A 15767-nucleotide genomic window follows, 5' to 3' on the forward strand; every position below is an offset into this window, starting at 1 on the left:
ACTCACAAAACTGGTGGTTAACACTAAAGTTAAACTCACCTACCAGCCACAGACTGTACTTTTGATCTCTCACACTGGTTATCAAGAAGTTTAAAAAAAATCACACAGCCCCCTTTTACTGCATTCCAGTTCTCTTGCTCCTAATCAGCACGCAGGTCCAGTACAGTGAGAAGTGATTTAAAACACTCTGCTCACTATACAAAATGTTCTTCTGCACCCGAAAGGGCCAGATCTTACCCAAAATACGATGCTGCCAGCCAATTCTTTAGTATGTAAAACTAAAGGTTTATTATAAAGAAAAAAAGAAAGAACAAGAAGATAATTGTTAAATGGTAAAGCACTCAGATACAACAGAGACTTCAAAGTCCACCTATCGGGTTCTTAGCAATACTGGTGAGTCTGCTGACTTGAAAGTCCCTCTGGAACACGTCCACCACTTGGATGGGTCATTCAGTCCTTTGTTCAGAGCTTCAGTTTGTAGAAAAGTTACTCCAGAAGTAAGATACAGGATCAAATACAAAATGGAGATGATGCAGCTGCCCTTTACATTTCTCTTGCCATGTGGCTTGTACTTCCTGTGTCCCAAACAAAAACTTTACAACACATGGGCATGGAAAAGGCTTTGAGTTTTCGGTCCATAGCCATGCCCCTACAAGTCATGCTGACTCATAAGGTGTATTCCCTGGCTCCTTTCAATGGGTTCATTGTACCGCTGACGACCCTTGATGGGCCATCAAGCAGGCTTACTGCTGATGCCAATCGGTCTAGGATGTCACCGAGAAACATAGCACAAGTTTGGAAACATAGATATACCATACATATCTATAATACAAGGTGATACAAACATATAAACAAGATTATCATGCTTGGCAAATTATAACATTTTCACAGATACCTCACTCGGCATACCTGGAACGATTCATCACACTTTTATAATATTGGTATCAACAATATCATAAAGTGTCCCACATATTCCATACCATACAGCGTCACAAGTATTACAAACAGAAGCACAAAGAATTAAAACTGACTGTCACAGTTAGACTGAAACAACTTAAAACCTGCTAGAACATATAGATTATAGTTGTGACCAGGTTTTTGAGCACCATACAAAGCAGTACTAATATGTAAGCATATACATCAGAATTCATATATTCTACAGTGTATGTTTCTACATAATTATGATATTGCTTACTTCTAGGAGTCTGCTGTCTGCAGTCAGCGGCCATTTTTTGGCACTTAAACCACAGCCCTTGAGACCAGTGGAACTGAGCATGTTGGGCAGAAGCTAGAGGATGGGCACCACTGTTGCAGCCTGAGGCTCTATGACTGCAGCCACCACCACCCCGAGTGTGGAAAGGGCAGTTGAGGGACCTAATCCTCCTCTTTACCTCTGGGTCATCTTTCACTGTGACTGAGGAACAGCGGCTGTGCCATGTGGCCCCAGGCGTAGTGGGGAGGAGCAGGGGAGATATTTGGGTTGTTTTTTCTTGTCCCCGTCAGACATGGCCTGAGTTGGGGCCGGGGGACAGGTCTGTCCAAGCAATAATCCCCACTTCTGCATGGGAGATGAAGGGGTTCAGGAAGGGCGAGCTCCACGAAACCCCCTGGTCAGAAGAAGCCCAGGAATATTGGGTACAGTAACTCCTCACTTAACGTTGTCCCGGTTAACGTTGTTTCGTTGTTGATCTATTAGAGAACATACTCATTTAAAGTTGTGCAATGTTTGCTTATAATGTTGTTTGGCTATGGGGGCTTGAAACCAGGATAGGCCGGCAGCACCCCTATCAGCTCCCCTCCACCCACCCAGCGCCTCCGGCCCACCGGCAGCCCCCCAGATCAGCAACTCCCCCCTCCCTCCCCACACCTCCCGCTCACAGCAATCAGCTGTTTCGCGACGTTCAGGATGGTCTGGGAGGGGAAGGGGGAGGAGCAAGGAGGCAGTGCACTTGGGTGGAAAGAGATGGGGTGGGGGTGGAGTGCAGGCAGGAAGAAGCAGGGTGGGGCCTTGGGGGAAGGGGTGAAGTGCGGGGCAGGCCTTGGCAGAGCCAGGGGTTAAGAACATGTTCTTTTCATGTTCCCGCTTTCATGTTCTCTCCGCAGGTACCGTTGCGGAGAGTGGACCAGATGATATGTCTGGGGCGAGAAAGCAGAAGGAGACTCCGCTGGTTGGAAGGCATGAGATGCGATGTCCCTGAGGTTGGGGGTTCCACGACCACCACTCCCAAGAGGAGAAGGCGGGTGGTGGTGGTCGGGGACTCTCTCCTCCGGAGGACTGAGTCATCTATCTGCCGCCCTGACCGGGAAAACCGAGAAGTCTGCTGCTTGCCGGGGGCTAAGATTCGCGATGTGACGGAGAGACTGCCGAGACTCATCAAGCCCTCGGATCGCTACCCCTTCCTGCTTCTCCACGTGGGCACCAATGATACTGCCAAGAATGACCTTGAGTGGATCACTGCGGACTACGTGGCTCTGGGAAGAAGGATAAAGGAGTTTGAGGCGCAAGTGGTGTTCTCGTCCATCCTCCCCGTGGAAGGAAAAGGCCTGGGTAGGGACCGTCGAATCGTGGAAGTCAACGAATGGCTACGCAGGTGGTGTCGGAGAGAAGGCTTTGGATTCTTTGACCATGGGATGGTGTTCCATGAAGGAGGAGTGCTGGGCAGAGACGGGCTCCATCTTACGAAGAGAGGGAAGAGCATCTTTGCCAGCAGGCTGGCTAACCTAGTGAGGAGGGCTTTAAACTAGGTTCACCGGGGGAAGGAGACCAAAGCCCTGAGGTAAGTGGGAAAGCGGGATACCGGGAGGAAGCACAGGCAGAAATGTCTGTGAGGGGAGGGCTCCTGCCTCATACTGGGAATGAGGGGCGATCAACAGGTTATCTCAAGCGCTTATATACGAATGCACAAAGCCTTGGAAACAAGCAGGGAGAACTGGAGGTCCTGGTGATGTCAAGGAACTATGATGTGATTGGAATCACAGAGACTTGGTGGGATAACTCACATGACTGGAGTACTGTCATGGATGGTTATAAACTGTTCAGGAAGGACAGGCAGGGCAGAAAAGGTGGGGGAGTAGCACTGTATGTAAGGGAGCAGTATGACTGCTCAGAGCTCCAGTACGAAACTGTAGAAAAACCTGAGTGTCTCTGGATTAAGTTTAGAAGTGTGTGCAACAAGAGTGATGTAGTGGTGGGAGTTGCTATAGACCACCGGACCAGGGGGATGAGGTAGATGAGGCTTTCTTCCGGCAGCTCACGGAAGCTACTAGATCGCATGCCCTGATTCTCATGGGTGACTTTAATTTTCCTGATATCTGCTGGGAGAGCAATACTGCGGTGCATAGACAATCCAGGAAGTTTTTGGAAAGCGTAGGGGACAATTTCCTGGCGCAAGTGCTAGAGGAGCCAACTAGGGGGGGCGCTTTTCTTGACTTGCTGCTCACAAACCGGGTAGAATTAGTGGGGGAAGCAAAAGTGGATGGGAATCTGGGAGGCAGTGACCATGAGTTGGTTGAGTTCAGGATCCTGACACAGGGAAGAAAGGTAAGCAGCAGGATACGGACCCTGGACTTCAGGAAAGCAGACTTCGACTCCCTCAGGGAACGGATAGCCAGGATCCCCTGGGGGACTAACTTGAAGGGGAAAGGAGTCCAGGAGAGCTGGCTGTATTTCAAGGAATCCCTGTTGAGGTTACAGGGACAAACCATCCCAATGAGTCGAAAGAATAGTAAATATGGCAGGCGACCAGCCTGGCTTAACGGTGAAATCCTAGCGGATCTTAAACATAAAAAAGAAGCTTACAAGAAGTGGAAGGTTGGACATATGACCAGGGAAGAGTATAAAAATATTGCTCGGGCATGTAGGAATGAAATCAGGAGGACCAAATCGCACCTGGAGCTGCAGCTAGCGAGAGATGTCAAGAGTAACAAGAAGGGTTTCTTCAGGTATGTTGGCAACAAGAAGAAAGTCAAGGAAAGTGTGGGCCCCTTACTGAATGAGGGAGGCAACCTAGTGACAGAGGGTGTGGAAAAAGCTAATGTACTCAATGCTTTTTTTGCCTCTGTTTTCACTAACAAGGTCAGCTCCCAGACTGCTGCGCTGGGCATCACAAAATGGGGAAGAGATGGCCAGCCCTCTGTGGAGATAGAGGTGGTTAGGGACTATTTAGAAAAGCTGGGCGTGCACAAGTCCCTGGGGCCGGACGAGTTGCATCCGAGAGTGCTGAAGGAATTGGCGGCTGTGATTGCAGAGCCATTGGCCATTATCTTTGAAAACTCGTGGCGAACCGGGGAAGTCCCGGATGACTGGAAAAAGGCTAATGTAGTGCCAATCTTTAAAAAAGGGAAGGAGGATCCTGGGAACTACAGGCCAGTCAGCCTCACCTCAGTCCCTGGAAAAATCATGGAGCAGGTCCTCAAAGAATCAGTCTTGAAGTACTTGCATGAGAGGAAAGTGATCAGGAACAGCCAGCATGGATTCACCAAGGGAAGGTCATGCCTGACTAATCTAATCGCCTTTTATCATGAGATTACTGGTTCTGTGGATGAAGGGAAAGCAGTGGATGTATTGTTTCTTGACTTTAGCAAAGCTTTTGACACGGTCTCCCACAGTATTCTTGTCAGCAAGTTAAGGAAGTATGGGCTGGATGAATGCACTATAAGGTGGGTAGAAAGCTGGCTAGATTGTCGGGCTCAACGGGTAGTGATCAATGGCTCCATGTCTAGTTGGCAGCCGGTGTCAAGTGGAGTGCCCCAGGGGTCGGTCCTGGGGCCGGTTTTGTTCAATATCTTCATAAATGATCTGGAGGATGGTGTGGATTGCACTCTCAGCAAATTTGCGGACGATACTAAACTGGGAGGAGTGGTAGATACGCTGGAGGGGAGGGATAGGATACAGAAGGACCTAGACAAATTGGAGGATTGGGCCAAAAGAAATCTGATGAGGTTCAATAAGGATAAGTGCAGGGTCCTGCACTTAGGACGGAAGAATCCAATGCACCGCTACAGACTAGGGACCGAATGGCTAGGCAGCAGTTGTGCGGAAAAGGACCTAGGGGTGACAGTGGACGAGAAGCTGGATATGAGTCAGCAGCGTGCCCTTGTTGCCAAGAAGGCCAATGGCATTTTGGGATGTATAAGTAGGGGCATAGCGAGCAGATCGAGGGACGTGATCGTCCCCCTCTATTCGTCATTGGTGAGGCCTCATCTGGAGTACTGTGTCCAGTTTTGGGCCCCACACTACAAGAAGGATGTGGATAAATTGGAGAGAGTCCAGCGAAGGGCAACAAAAATGATTAGGGGTCTAGAACGCATGACTTATGAGGAAAGGCTGAGGGAGCTGGGATTGTTTAGCCTGCAGAAGAGAAGAATGAGGGGGGATTTGATAGCTGCTTTCAACTACCTGAAAGGGGGTTCCAAAGAGGATGGCTCTAAACTGTTCTCAATGGTAGCAGATGACAGAACGAGGAGTAATGGTCTCAAGTTGCAGTGGGGGAGGTTTAGATTGGATATTAGGAAAAACTTTTTCACTAAGAGGGTGGTGAAACACTGGAATGCGTTGCCTAGGGAGGTGGTGGAATCTCCTTCCTTGGAAGTTTTTAAGGTCAGGCTTGACAAAGCCCTGGCTGGGATGATTTAACTGGGAATTGGTCCTGCTTCGAGCAGGGGGTTGGACTAGATGACCTTCAGGGGTCCCTTCCAACCCTGATATTCTATGATTCTATGATTCTAACCCCCCCGGCACTTTGGAAAGAACAGCAAGAGGAGCAGCTGGATGATCCACCCTCTTTCACCCTCTGACTCCACCACCTCAACTAAGCTTCACAATCATCATTGCTGAGTACAGTATTAAACTGTTCGTTTAAAACTTGTACAGTATATGTATATAATGTCTTCTGTCTGGCAGAAGAATTTTCCCCGGAACCTAACCCCCCATTTACATTAATTCTTTAGGGAAACTGGATTCGCTTAACATTGTTTTGCTTAAAGTCGTATTTTTCAAGAACGTAACTACAATGTTAAGCAAGGAGTTACTATATTTTGCTTTCAATAAGTAAAAATGTCTTTTCCTTTTCGGAAGGGGAAGGTGGTGGTGGTAGGGGACTTAGAAAAACTCCCCAAAGCTCTGTCAGAAGCAGAAGCTCTTGGTCCACTGCCCATGTATGTGTGGTGGTAGAAAAGTCCAGGAAGGAGTGGTTCCTAGCCCCTACAAACAGCCACATTTATTGGTAGGGCACTGCCAAATTCATGGCCATGAAAAACATGTCACAGACCATGAAAGCTGGTCTCCCCTGTGAGATCTGGCTATTGTAGAGCGGTCATGGTATTGCCACCCTTACTTCCGTGCTGCTTGAAGAGCTGGGCTGCCGGAGAGCAGTGGCTGCTGGGCACCTATCCCAGAAGCCTGCGCTGTTGCCTGCAGCAGTGCAGAAGGGTGACATGGTATGGTACTGCCACCCTTACTTCTTCACTAATGTTGGTGGCAGTGCTGGCTTCAGAGCTGGGCACCTGGCCAGCAGCTGCAGCTCTCTGACCGCCCAGCTTTAAAGGCAGTGCCTCTGCCGGCAGCAGCACAGAAGTAAGGATGGCATGGTACGGTATTGCCATCCTCACTTCTCCACTGCTGCTGGTGTCAGCACTGCCTTCACAGCTGAGTTCTTGGTCAGCAGCTGCCACTCTCCGGCCACCCAGCTCTGAAGGGAGTGCAGAAGTAAGGGCAGCAATACCATGACCCCCCTATAATAGCCTTTTGACCTTCCCCTATGACCCTCTTTTGGGTCCGGACCCGTACAGTTACACCACCATGAAATTTAAGATTTAAATATCCAAAACCGTGAAATTCAAGATTTTTAAAATACCATGACCATGACATTTACCAAAATGGACTGTGAATTTGGTAGGGCCCTAGTTATCCATCTGCCTCCACACTTCAGAACAGAGGGGAACACCCCTCGTTTGGACACTGGTCGCAGGTGTGTCATTCTAGCTCTCTACACCTCGTCAGTATGTCCTGAGAGGTAACCGGGTTGCGACAGTAAACCTACATGCTAGTACCTGTGCTCCTATCACGTGTCTACAGACCCCCAGCTTCTCCTCCACATGCCCGTGCTTGGCTGCCTCCTGAATCCCGCGCCCCAGCAGCGTTGACTGGGAGAGACCAAAGACCAGCCTCGGCCCAGGAAGCGGCGACACGCGCCTGGCTCAGCACTGGCAGGGCCGGGTGTTGCGCCGTGTGTCAATGGCGCCAGCCGAGCAGCCTGAGAGGAGTCGATCGGGAGCAACAAAAAGCCACGTTCAGGATTCACACTTCAGCCCAGCCAGGTGCAACCTCCCCCCGGGGCTGCAGCCCGAGGCCAGGACTCGGCTGTGCACCAGCGAGCGGGGCTTTGCCGGACCCCAGCGCCCGGCCTGACGGCTGGGGAGCCCGCAGCGCCAACCTGGCTCCGGCTCCGCCCCTTCGCCTAAGAACCAGGATATCTGTGCCTGGGCCAGACGGGTCCGTTCCCACCCCGCCCCGGGCCCCAGCAGCCCCCGCGGGACCTCAGCGCCCCCTGCCCAACGCTGCAGCCGGGAGCGAGAGTGACAGGAAGAGGTGAAAAGAAAAGGAGTACTTGTGGCACCTTAGAGACTAACCAATTTATTTGAGCATGAGCTTTCGTGAGCTATAGCTCACTTCATCAGATGCATCTGATGAAGTGAGCTGTAGCTCACGAAAGCTCATGCTCAAATAAATTGGTTAGTCTCTAAGGTGCCACAAGTCCTCCTTTTCTTTTTGCGAATACAGACTAACACGGCTGTTACTCTGAAACCTGTCAGGAAGAGGTGACGCTACTAGGCCCGGGCGTGTCTCCAAGCAACGCGGAAGCGGCAGCCCCCCCCCCCCAGCCTTGCGCACGCGCCATCTCGGTCCCCTCCAGGTGATGTCTTTGCTACCGTCACTTCCGGCTCTCTGGATCTGTATCCGGTCCGGGTCGGGGTCACGGCCTCAGCTGGGCGGACGCTGGAGGGACGCGGCGGGGGCGGGTGAGTGGGTCAGGTGCCGCGGGACAGACGCCAGAATCCCCCCTTCCGGCTCTGCCGGAGGAGACGGGACCGGGCGCGGGGCTTGCCCCGAACCCGTGCGCGCGGCGGGGCCGTGGCCGGCCCCTCTCTGAGTTCTCCTGTCGCAACGCTGGGGGGTTCTGTGTGCCGGGGGGTTAATCCGCCTCGTGGGGCCAGGGAGACGCTCCGAGCCCCGAGAACACCCTGCAGGCGCCCCCCCCCCCCAGGTTTCCCTACTGCTCCCCCAGAGGGGTGGGCTGACTTCAGCCGCTCTCTCACGGGAGTGGTGGTTTCGCTGTGCAGGCGCCCCGTTTTCACCACCCGATCAGAGTTTCTGTCAGTTTGGGGCCTGCGGAAATAACTTCAGATTCCTGTTATTAAACTGTAACATGTACCAGGGGCCAGGAAAGGGGGGCGGGGGGGGGGAGAGGATTAATGCAGTTTGTCATGTCACTAGACTGATTTAAAGTGTGGTTTGGTGTTTCCTATTGCTATTTAAAAGGGAGCATATGCCTTGATCTGTAATTGGCGCTGGTATTCAGTTAAAGTGCAGACCCTTTCTGGTTCCTGTAAGTAGAAGCCGGCTGATGTGAAGCACCTGCCCTCTTTCTAAAATTAAATTTTGGTGGCTATAACTTCTTGTATGGTTAAGCTTCTCAGACGTACAGCATCTGCATATCAGCAATATGATTCATTTTATTTAGCTCTCCAGTTAACTGTGGGACAAAATCAAGTGGCACACTCAAGGTTATTGAAGCCATTACAAATGAAGTCTCACATCTTGCCAGTTCTTGGACCTTTTTCACTAACCAGTGCAACATTTGTGTGTGAATAAACTTGAGGCAATAGGCAGATCAAAGTGTTTATCAGGGACAAGACATTTACAATTTTATTTTATTTTGCCAGTAATAAAAATGTCAGCACCATCAATGGAGGAAAGGAAGGCTTGCTGGGGAGCCAGGGATGAATACTGGAAATGCTTAGATGAAAATATGGAAGATGCATCTAGGTGTCAGAAGCTTAGATGTTCTTTTGAATCTAGGTGTCCACAACAATGGGTGAGTGCTAGTAGTTTTTTCACCAGTCATAAGATGCAACCTGACAGTTGTGTTGTATCAAAAATGAATTTCTTCTGCAAATTAATTCATATAAGCATTCTCAAGTAATGCCACAATCTACATTATTCATAATGCCTTAATACCTTACAGTAATATTTTGTTTTTTCGTTTGACACTGCTTCCCTTTAATTTTTCCAGTTATGTAACTATCCAGAATATTTGTAGACTGGCATAAACACAAATGTAAGCAATGCCCTACAAATAGTTAACTTCTGCTGCACAGCGAGCAACGCGTTACTGCTGTAGATCCTCTTAAAGATTGGGTATTTGTTTCATGGAGTAGTACACCGAAAAAACAAAACAATGAGTATTAAATCCAGAAGACTGCCTAGCCAGATAATTGGTGAAGTAGATTTCACTCTATCTATCTAAGTTATGTTGCTATACCACTGGAAAGGTATTTGGGAAATGTCCTGTCAACTCCCAGAAACAGGGAAATTAATGGATAATATCGCAGAAGTGAAAACACAGATCTCAAGGGGAGAACGCTCATGTAATAGTGGCAGGGCTTGCAATTGCATGGCACTTTGAGACCAATATTACAATGTGCTACATCCCATTTTTTCTGCTCCAGTGATGGAGTTCACATTCTAAACCATTAACATACACAACTTCAGTATCAATCTGGTCAAGTGTGTATGTGATCGAAGACTGTTCTTTCCGTAATCCCGTTAGATGATGTGTGAATAAGAACTTTTCATGTTGGAGTCCCATACTACACCAGTTTGCTTTGATGAACATAAAGTGATCTCTTTTTAAAACAGGTAAAATACTTTGACAAAAGAAGAGACTTTTTAAAATACAAAGAACAGCTTCAAGCAGGAGAATTTCCTGGGACTACTGAAAAGTCATAGCTATGCATCAATTTATGAAACACAATCAATGAAAGAATAATCTTATGGAAGAGAAGTACTGAAATGCAACGAGAACTCCTTGAGTTAAAAGTAACTGGTAACTTACACTGTATCTCTAGAAATTCATGCTGCTTTCCTTGTTGCAATGTCTCACTTTTGTGCGAGAACAGTAATTAAATGAAAAAGACTGACTGTCTGTAAGAGTGTATATCAAAGAAATATGGTATATAATTTTTCCTATACCTGAATTTTTTTATTGTGTAACTAGGATGAAAAGCAGTGTTTCCCAGAAATTAATGCACTGAACTATAAATTTATATTTTTGGGAGAATATTAAACTGTTTTCAAACTTGACAAGTTTTTCAATGCACGTGAACTAACTTTTCTAAAAAGTTCCTGCATCTTCCCCCCTTCTCTATGAAGATAATGTGTCAGTGTAAGTGAGCAGGTACACTCTATGCTATTTCTTTGAAAATTTTGTGAATCAATTAATTTCTGCTGTCTTACTGTATGGCCACGTTTTAGATAAAGATCAAGAGGTATAAATAACCACTGTATCTCATTTCTTATGTAGCTTGTTTTCATTTATGTATTTTTATAAATATCTACACAATTATAGTTGAGATTCTTATGCCACTAATGTAGGTGAACAGTTTCTCAGTCATTAAGTATGTCACCAAAATATTTGAAAAATACAATGCTACAGGTATGATTTCTTATGTCCTTGTTTGTATAATTTGGTGGCAATGATATAACCAACTCCTGTATTATTCACAATGGATTTGCTTCAGTAAAGGTTTGTTTTACGTGAGGTAGTCCTTAGGCAAAATAGCAGCTGCTTTAAAAATGGCATTTTCCAAATTGTCAGTGAAAAAGGCTTAAGAAAGTGTTGTGTATTAGGACAGGGCCCTACACTGAACAATTCACCCTGATAAATTACCAAGCATAGAGTTTACTGGGATCAGCAAACATTGTTTAGGTGTTTAAAACCTGTGTTTTAAAAATGGGTTCACTAACATTTATAGACATGATTTATCCCATACTCCTAAACCACCTCCCCATTTCCTGATGTAAAAGACCCTAACTGGTCCTCTGCCAAAACTTCCAGCTTCACTTCTAAAAATGTTATCAATTCAAAATCTGCAGTATGTTGAAAATTTAGGGGGAGTGTAAAAAACTGGATTTAATATGAAAATGACCATCATGAAGGAATAATAATAGATATTTCATACTTAATGTCAGTTTTTAAATTCACCTAAGACAGCTGCAGAATTTCAGGTCTGCTGTACCTAGATGCTGCAGAAAACAAAGCATCTTACCACAGACTACACAAGGGTGTTAGGTGTGAGTATGGGCGATCAAATTAAAACCATTTTAACCTCAACTACAGCTGTTGTGATCCGAACAACTGCTATTGTAAAAACCCTACATTTTGAAGTACACTGTATGAAACAGTTAAATGTCACTGAATTGTGTGTTCAAGGGGAGAAGAGTCTATTAACTCTGGTTGCTTCCACTGCAATAAGAGAACTATATATACATAAGCAATACAAACAAGACTATTTATTACCAATAAAACAGTTGTATATAATCAGATAATACGTTAAGGAATTTAAAAACAATTTTTGTACTACACAACACCATTGTATGACATGCAAAATTTAAAAACATCGTCATTCACCCTGAGTCTGTAATTATTCCATGTGTTTAAAAACATATTTTACAGCACCATAAAAAGCCATCCAGCCGCATTACAAATAAGGCACAAGACTCCTGCAGTTATTTCAGTTGTTTTTGCTTGATTAGTTGTTGCCTTGTATACTCCCAAATCAGCAGAGCTCCACTTACATGAACGTTCAGTGATCGAATGATACCCTGCTGAGGAATTTCCACACAAACATCCAGATGCTGAATCAGGTTTGCTGGGATTCCCTCATGTTCATTTCTAATAAGGAGGAAATTAAAAAGATGTAAGTCTTTTACCCAGAAAAGAAATAGAAGAAATATCACTTCATGCTGTCTCCAATATGCACCTGTCTGGAGAAACCTGAGTGTCCCACAACAGAAAAAAACAAGAAATGAGCTTCAGTAGCAAACACCACTCACAACACTACTTGCTGCCAGCTCCACCCATCATGGGATAAGTTTCTTATCCATGCAGTTGATGCTTACTTCTTCATACGTATAACTGATGAGCACAAAAAAAGAAAACCTAAAAATTCCACAGCATTGTAATCGGAAACTTACAAAATACTAGAACTAGTGTCTTGCTTCAGCAGCAAATGTTACAGAAACACTGAAGATAACGGAAACTAGACAGTGTAGTAGTTTAGTCCACTATCTTTTTGCTTTAAGAAAAACTCAGATTTATATTTTGGTTAAGTCACAACCAAAATGAACCAAACGGTCTTATCCTAATAGATGTTTTCCACATCTTAAACATGAGACTATGCAGGGATCCTTGTTTAATCTTTTTGCCATGGGAAAACATGGAATTTGCATTTTTACAGAGAATCTTCAGTTTTTACATTTTGTGAAAATAGTTAATATATGTTTTTATTTTAACTAAATTTTATTGAAAGTACCAGTATCACTTATTCAGTGTATGCAACCTCTCCACTCTTATGGTTGATTTTTGAATGGGCTTTAAATTTACATAGCTAAACATACCCCAATAAACTGCTTCTGGCATACAGAGGTTACTCAGTGGCCTATAGGAGTTCATGTTTTAATGCATCTCAAATTTCACTTCAGCCTCCAGATGTAATTAAAGTTATGAAAAGATGCCAAAAACTTTAAAAATCATCCGTAAAGATCAAGTCACTGAGTTTGGCTAGGACAAATTTCACATTGATGGTAAGCTTAGAATTTGTTTGCAAATGTAAATATATTAATAAAACATTGTGTTCACCTGATACCTATATACGGATAGTGTGGTTAGGGAAAGCTAAAGTTCAGCATTTCATTTTAATCACAGAAAAGTGTGGATTTTTATGGGTTTTTTTAAATCAGAGAAGTTTGGGTTTTTTTTATCAGGGAAAACTAGGATTCCTGCTGATAACACAAATGTTGCAGATCAAGACTGAAGTTTAACAGAACTGTAGCAAAGGTTGCACTAATCTCTTCCTATAGCTTTAGCCAATGCTATTAGTTGCCCTGTCACAAAAACTTAAAATCACTCAGAAATGGAAGATGCTGAATTATAATAGCATACTCAATAGAAGGGGTGGTTCACATATAACAATTACTGATCATAGTATTTCCCCATTAATGCAGAAATAAAAGCAACAAAAAGCAAGGTATCAATTTCTTTACTTTTATGCAGAAATAGAAAGTCTGATCCTGGAGAGATTTCTGGGTTTCCATGGATGGGCCAGCTAGGGGATATCCAATCACTTAAATACTCGTGAATATCTGAAATATTACCACACTGGTCATAGGCATCCAGGTCTGCTATTTCCAGTGACAGCACCTCAGTAAGTACTGCTTACACAGACTGTACCCCATTCTGAATGAGGTCACTGAAAATAACATCACATAGCTATGCTGAAGATAAATTGGGTTAACCAAAGTGTGCAACATAGGAAAACAAAAGTGTGAAAAAGGAGGGTGAGTGAAAGAGAGGCTGTCACATTACAAAAGAGACTCAGGGCATTTATTACTATACTGTCATGTGAGAGACTTATTACTGGATTTAACTTTAGCTCACTGAAAAGGCAACGTCTATGAAGCTCTACATTACCACTGTATTCTGCTCATGAGAGATGAGGGCAGTCTCTTTGCTCTGCAGTGATTTCTGTGGCTGAGCAAATGAATTAGCATTATTGGGCTCTAAAGTCCCATCAAGAAGCCCTAGCCAAGGAATAGTGCCATGGTGTGATTCTTGAGGTGAGCCACGGAGACCAGAGTTACAAAGCCCTCGTTAAAGACAAAGATATTTGATCCATGGGGTTCTATATTTTACATCTTTTATACCAAGTGGAAGAGAAATACTGTTATATACCATCTCTCTTCTTTCCTTCCACCAACATAACTTGATTTTCTAATCATTAAACTGCTGCTTACGAGGAAGGGTGGCTTGATGGACCACAGTATGGAAACTACAGATACAGCTTGTTTGTAACTTACCCCAGCAATAACAAGGATTTCTCTGGAAAGCAGTATTCGGTCAAGTCAGAACTTTTAGCAGTTTGCTCCACACCTATGATAGTGTAGCCTTCAGTTTTCTTCTGCTGTAAATAATTAACAAGCTGAGATGGTTTCACCTGCATGTTAAGAATAGGGGAGAAATGTTACAAATATTTAAATATTTTCTATATAAAAATATATTACCACAAAAAACGTTTACACATTTCTAAAGTTGAGAATAGAACATTTTACAGAAGAAAAAAAAATTGAAATTTTAAACTAGTTTTAAGATTTTTTTTTTTCAGACTGGTGGTAATTGGTAATATACAGAAATATACTAGGGCTCTGGGCTTCACAGATATTCGTATAACACAGATCATAAGTTTTACTGGATCTGTACACGATTATATCATATGGGAGTGTTACTGCAGATCAAGTGCAGGACATTTGGTGTTGCCCCAGCTTATGTTTACAATGACTCATTATAAATCCCTTTTTAGGAGGAAGTCAGTAAAAGAATGGAACTGTTGCTAGATAATGTAGTGGATAAAGGAAAGATTATGTATTAATAGCCGTGGTTCTTTGAGAGTTTTGCCTTTTCATCACTTGTGGGATGTGGTCCAATCCCCTGGTATAGCTAACCTTCAAAAACCTGCTAGAAAAACACCACCCACTGGGACTACACAAGTATCCACTCACAGCAACAAATGCTCAGGAGCTGAGGTGACAAGAGGCAGTGAGGCCCACAACTGCCTCATTTCTTATTGCTAACAGCTAAGTCCTTGTGAAGATGGACGTGTAGTGTGAATATGCAGATGCACTACTCTTGAAGAATCAGTTACGGGTAAGTAAAGAACAGTTACAATAACTTTTTCAAGCGATTGGCCTGTGGATTCCCCTCTTGGTGACTAACAAAAACAAGCAGTCTGTTTGCTTACAGACAGGTACAAGGAATCCTACATAAAGAAGGACTGCAGGACAGCTCTACCAAAACAGGAATGAGATCTGGAAGCCTCTACTAAAGAACAGTGTCTTGAAATTGTGTGGACAAAGTATCAGAGGCGTAGCCACATCAGTCTGTATCCACAAAAACAATGAGGAGTCCAGTGGCACCTTAAAGACTAACACATTTATTTGGGCATACGCTTTCGTGGGTAAAAAACCCACAAAAGCTTATGCCCAAGTTTGCATCTGAAGAAGTGGTTTTTTTACCCACGAAAGCGTATGGCCAAATACATCTGTTAGTCTTTAAGGTGCCACTGGACTCCTTGTTGTTTATGTGGAGCAAGGACCACAGCTGCGTTGCAGATTTGGTTACAGGTACATTCTTCAAACAAAGGCAGCAGAAGCTGCCTGAGCAGTAGTGGAATGAGCTCTAATGTGGCTAGGTGGATCTAGTCTACCTTGTAATATGTCCTTATACAGGTGAAGGCCCATTTTGATAATCAATGGGAGGTTATTGCCTGACCCTTAATCCTATCAGCAAAGATCACAAACTGGCTAGGTGTGTTACTGAAAGATGTTGTCTCGTTAAGGTAGTATGACAATGCCCTTACTAAATCAAGCATATGAAGTTTAGCTTCCCAGGGGATTGAGTGATGCTTGGGGAAGGAAACTTGGTGATTAATAA

At 44.7% G+C, this 15767-nt stretch overlaps 2 protein-coding genes and 1 long non-coding RNA gene across 3 annotated transcripts in view; 1 reads left to right on the forward strand and 2 right to left on the reverse strand.

Moving 5' to 3' along the window:
- Positions 1-261: 261 nt before the first annotated feature.
- On the reverse strand, positions 262-7560 carry LOC144262948 (uncharacterized). Its single transcript, XR_013345687.1, has 2 exons — positions 7051-7560; positions 262-1689 (listed from the first exon to the last, which is right to left on the reverse strand). It is a non-coding gene; the product is annotated as an uncharacterized LOC144262948 (long non-coding RNA).
- Positions 7561-7936: 376 nt separating this feature from the next.
- Positions 7937-10558, forward strand: COA6 (cytochrome c oxidase assembly factor 6). The gene is made up of 3 exons (XM_077813445.1): positions 7937-8019; positions 8944-9095; positions 9920-10558. Exons 2-3 carry the CDS (start codon positions 8952-8954, stop codon positions 10007-10009), a joined length of 234 nt encoding a protein of 77 aa, XP_077669571.1. The 5' UTR covers positions 7937-8019; positions 8944-8951; the 3' UTR covers positions 10010-10558.
- A 994-nt stretch (positions 10559-11552) lies between these two features.
- The window catches only part of TARBP1 (tRNA guanosine 2 -O-methyltransferase TARBP1), a 98884-nt gene continuing 94669 nt past the window's right edge, over positions 11553-15767 (reverse strand). Inside the window, exons 29-30 of the mRNA XM_077813428.1 lie at positions 14138-14274; positions 11553-11954 (exon numbers count right to left, since the gene is read on the reverse strand). Of these exons, the coding sequence (XP_077669554.1) occupies positions 11789-11954; positions 14138-14274 (303 nt within the window). The 3' untranslated portion in view covers positions 11553-11788. The remainder of the gene's footprint in view (positions 11955-14137; positions 14275-15767) is intronic.

This window comes from Eretmochelys imbricata, chromosome 3 (assembly GCF_965152235.1).
Source record: "Eretmochelys imbricata isolate rEreImb1 chromosome 3, rEreImb1.hap1, whole genome shotgun sequence".
In the NCBI taxonomy this organism is placed as follows: domain Eukaryota; kingdom Metazoa; phylum Chordata; order Testudines; family Cheloniidae; genus Eretmochelys; species Eretmochelys imbricata.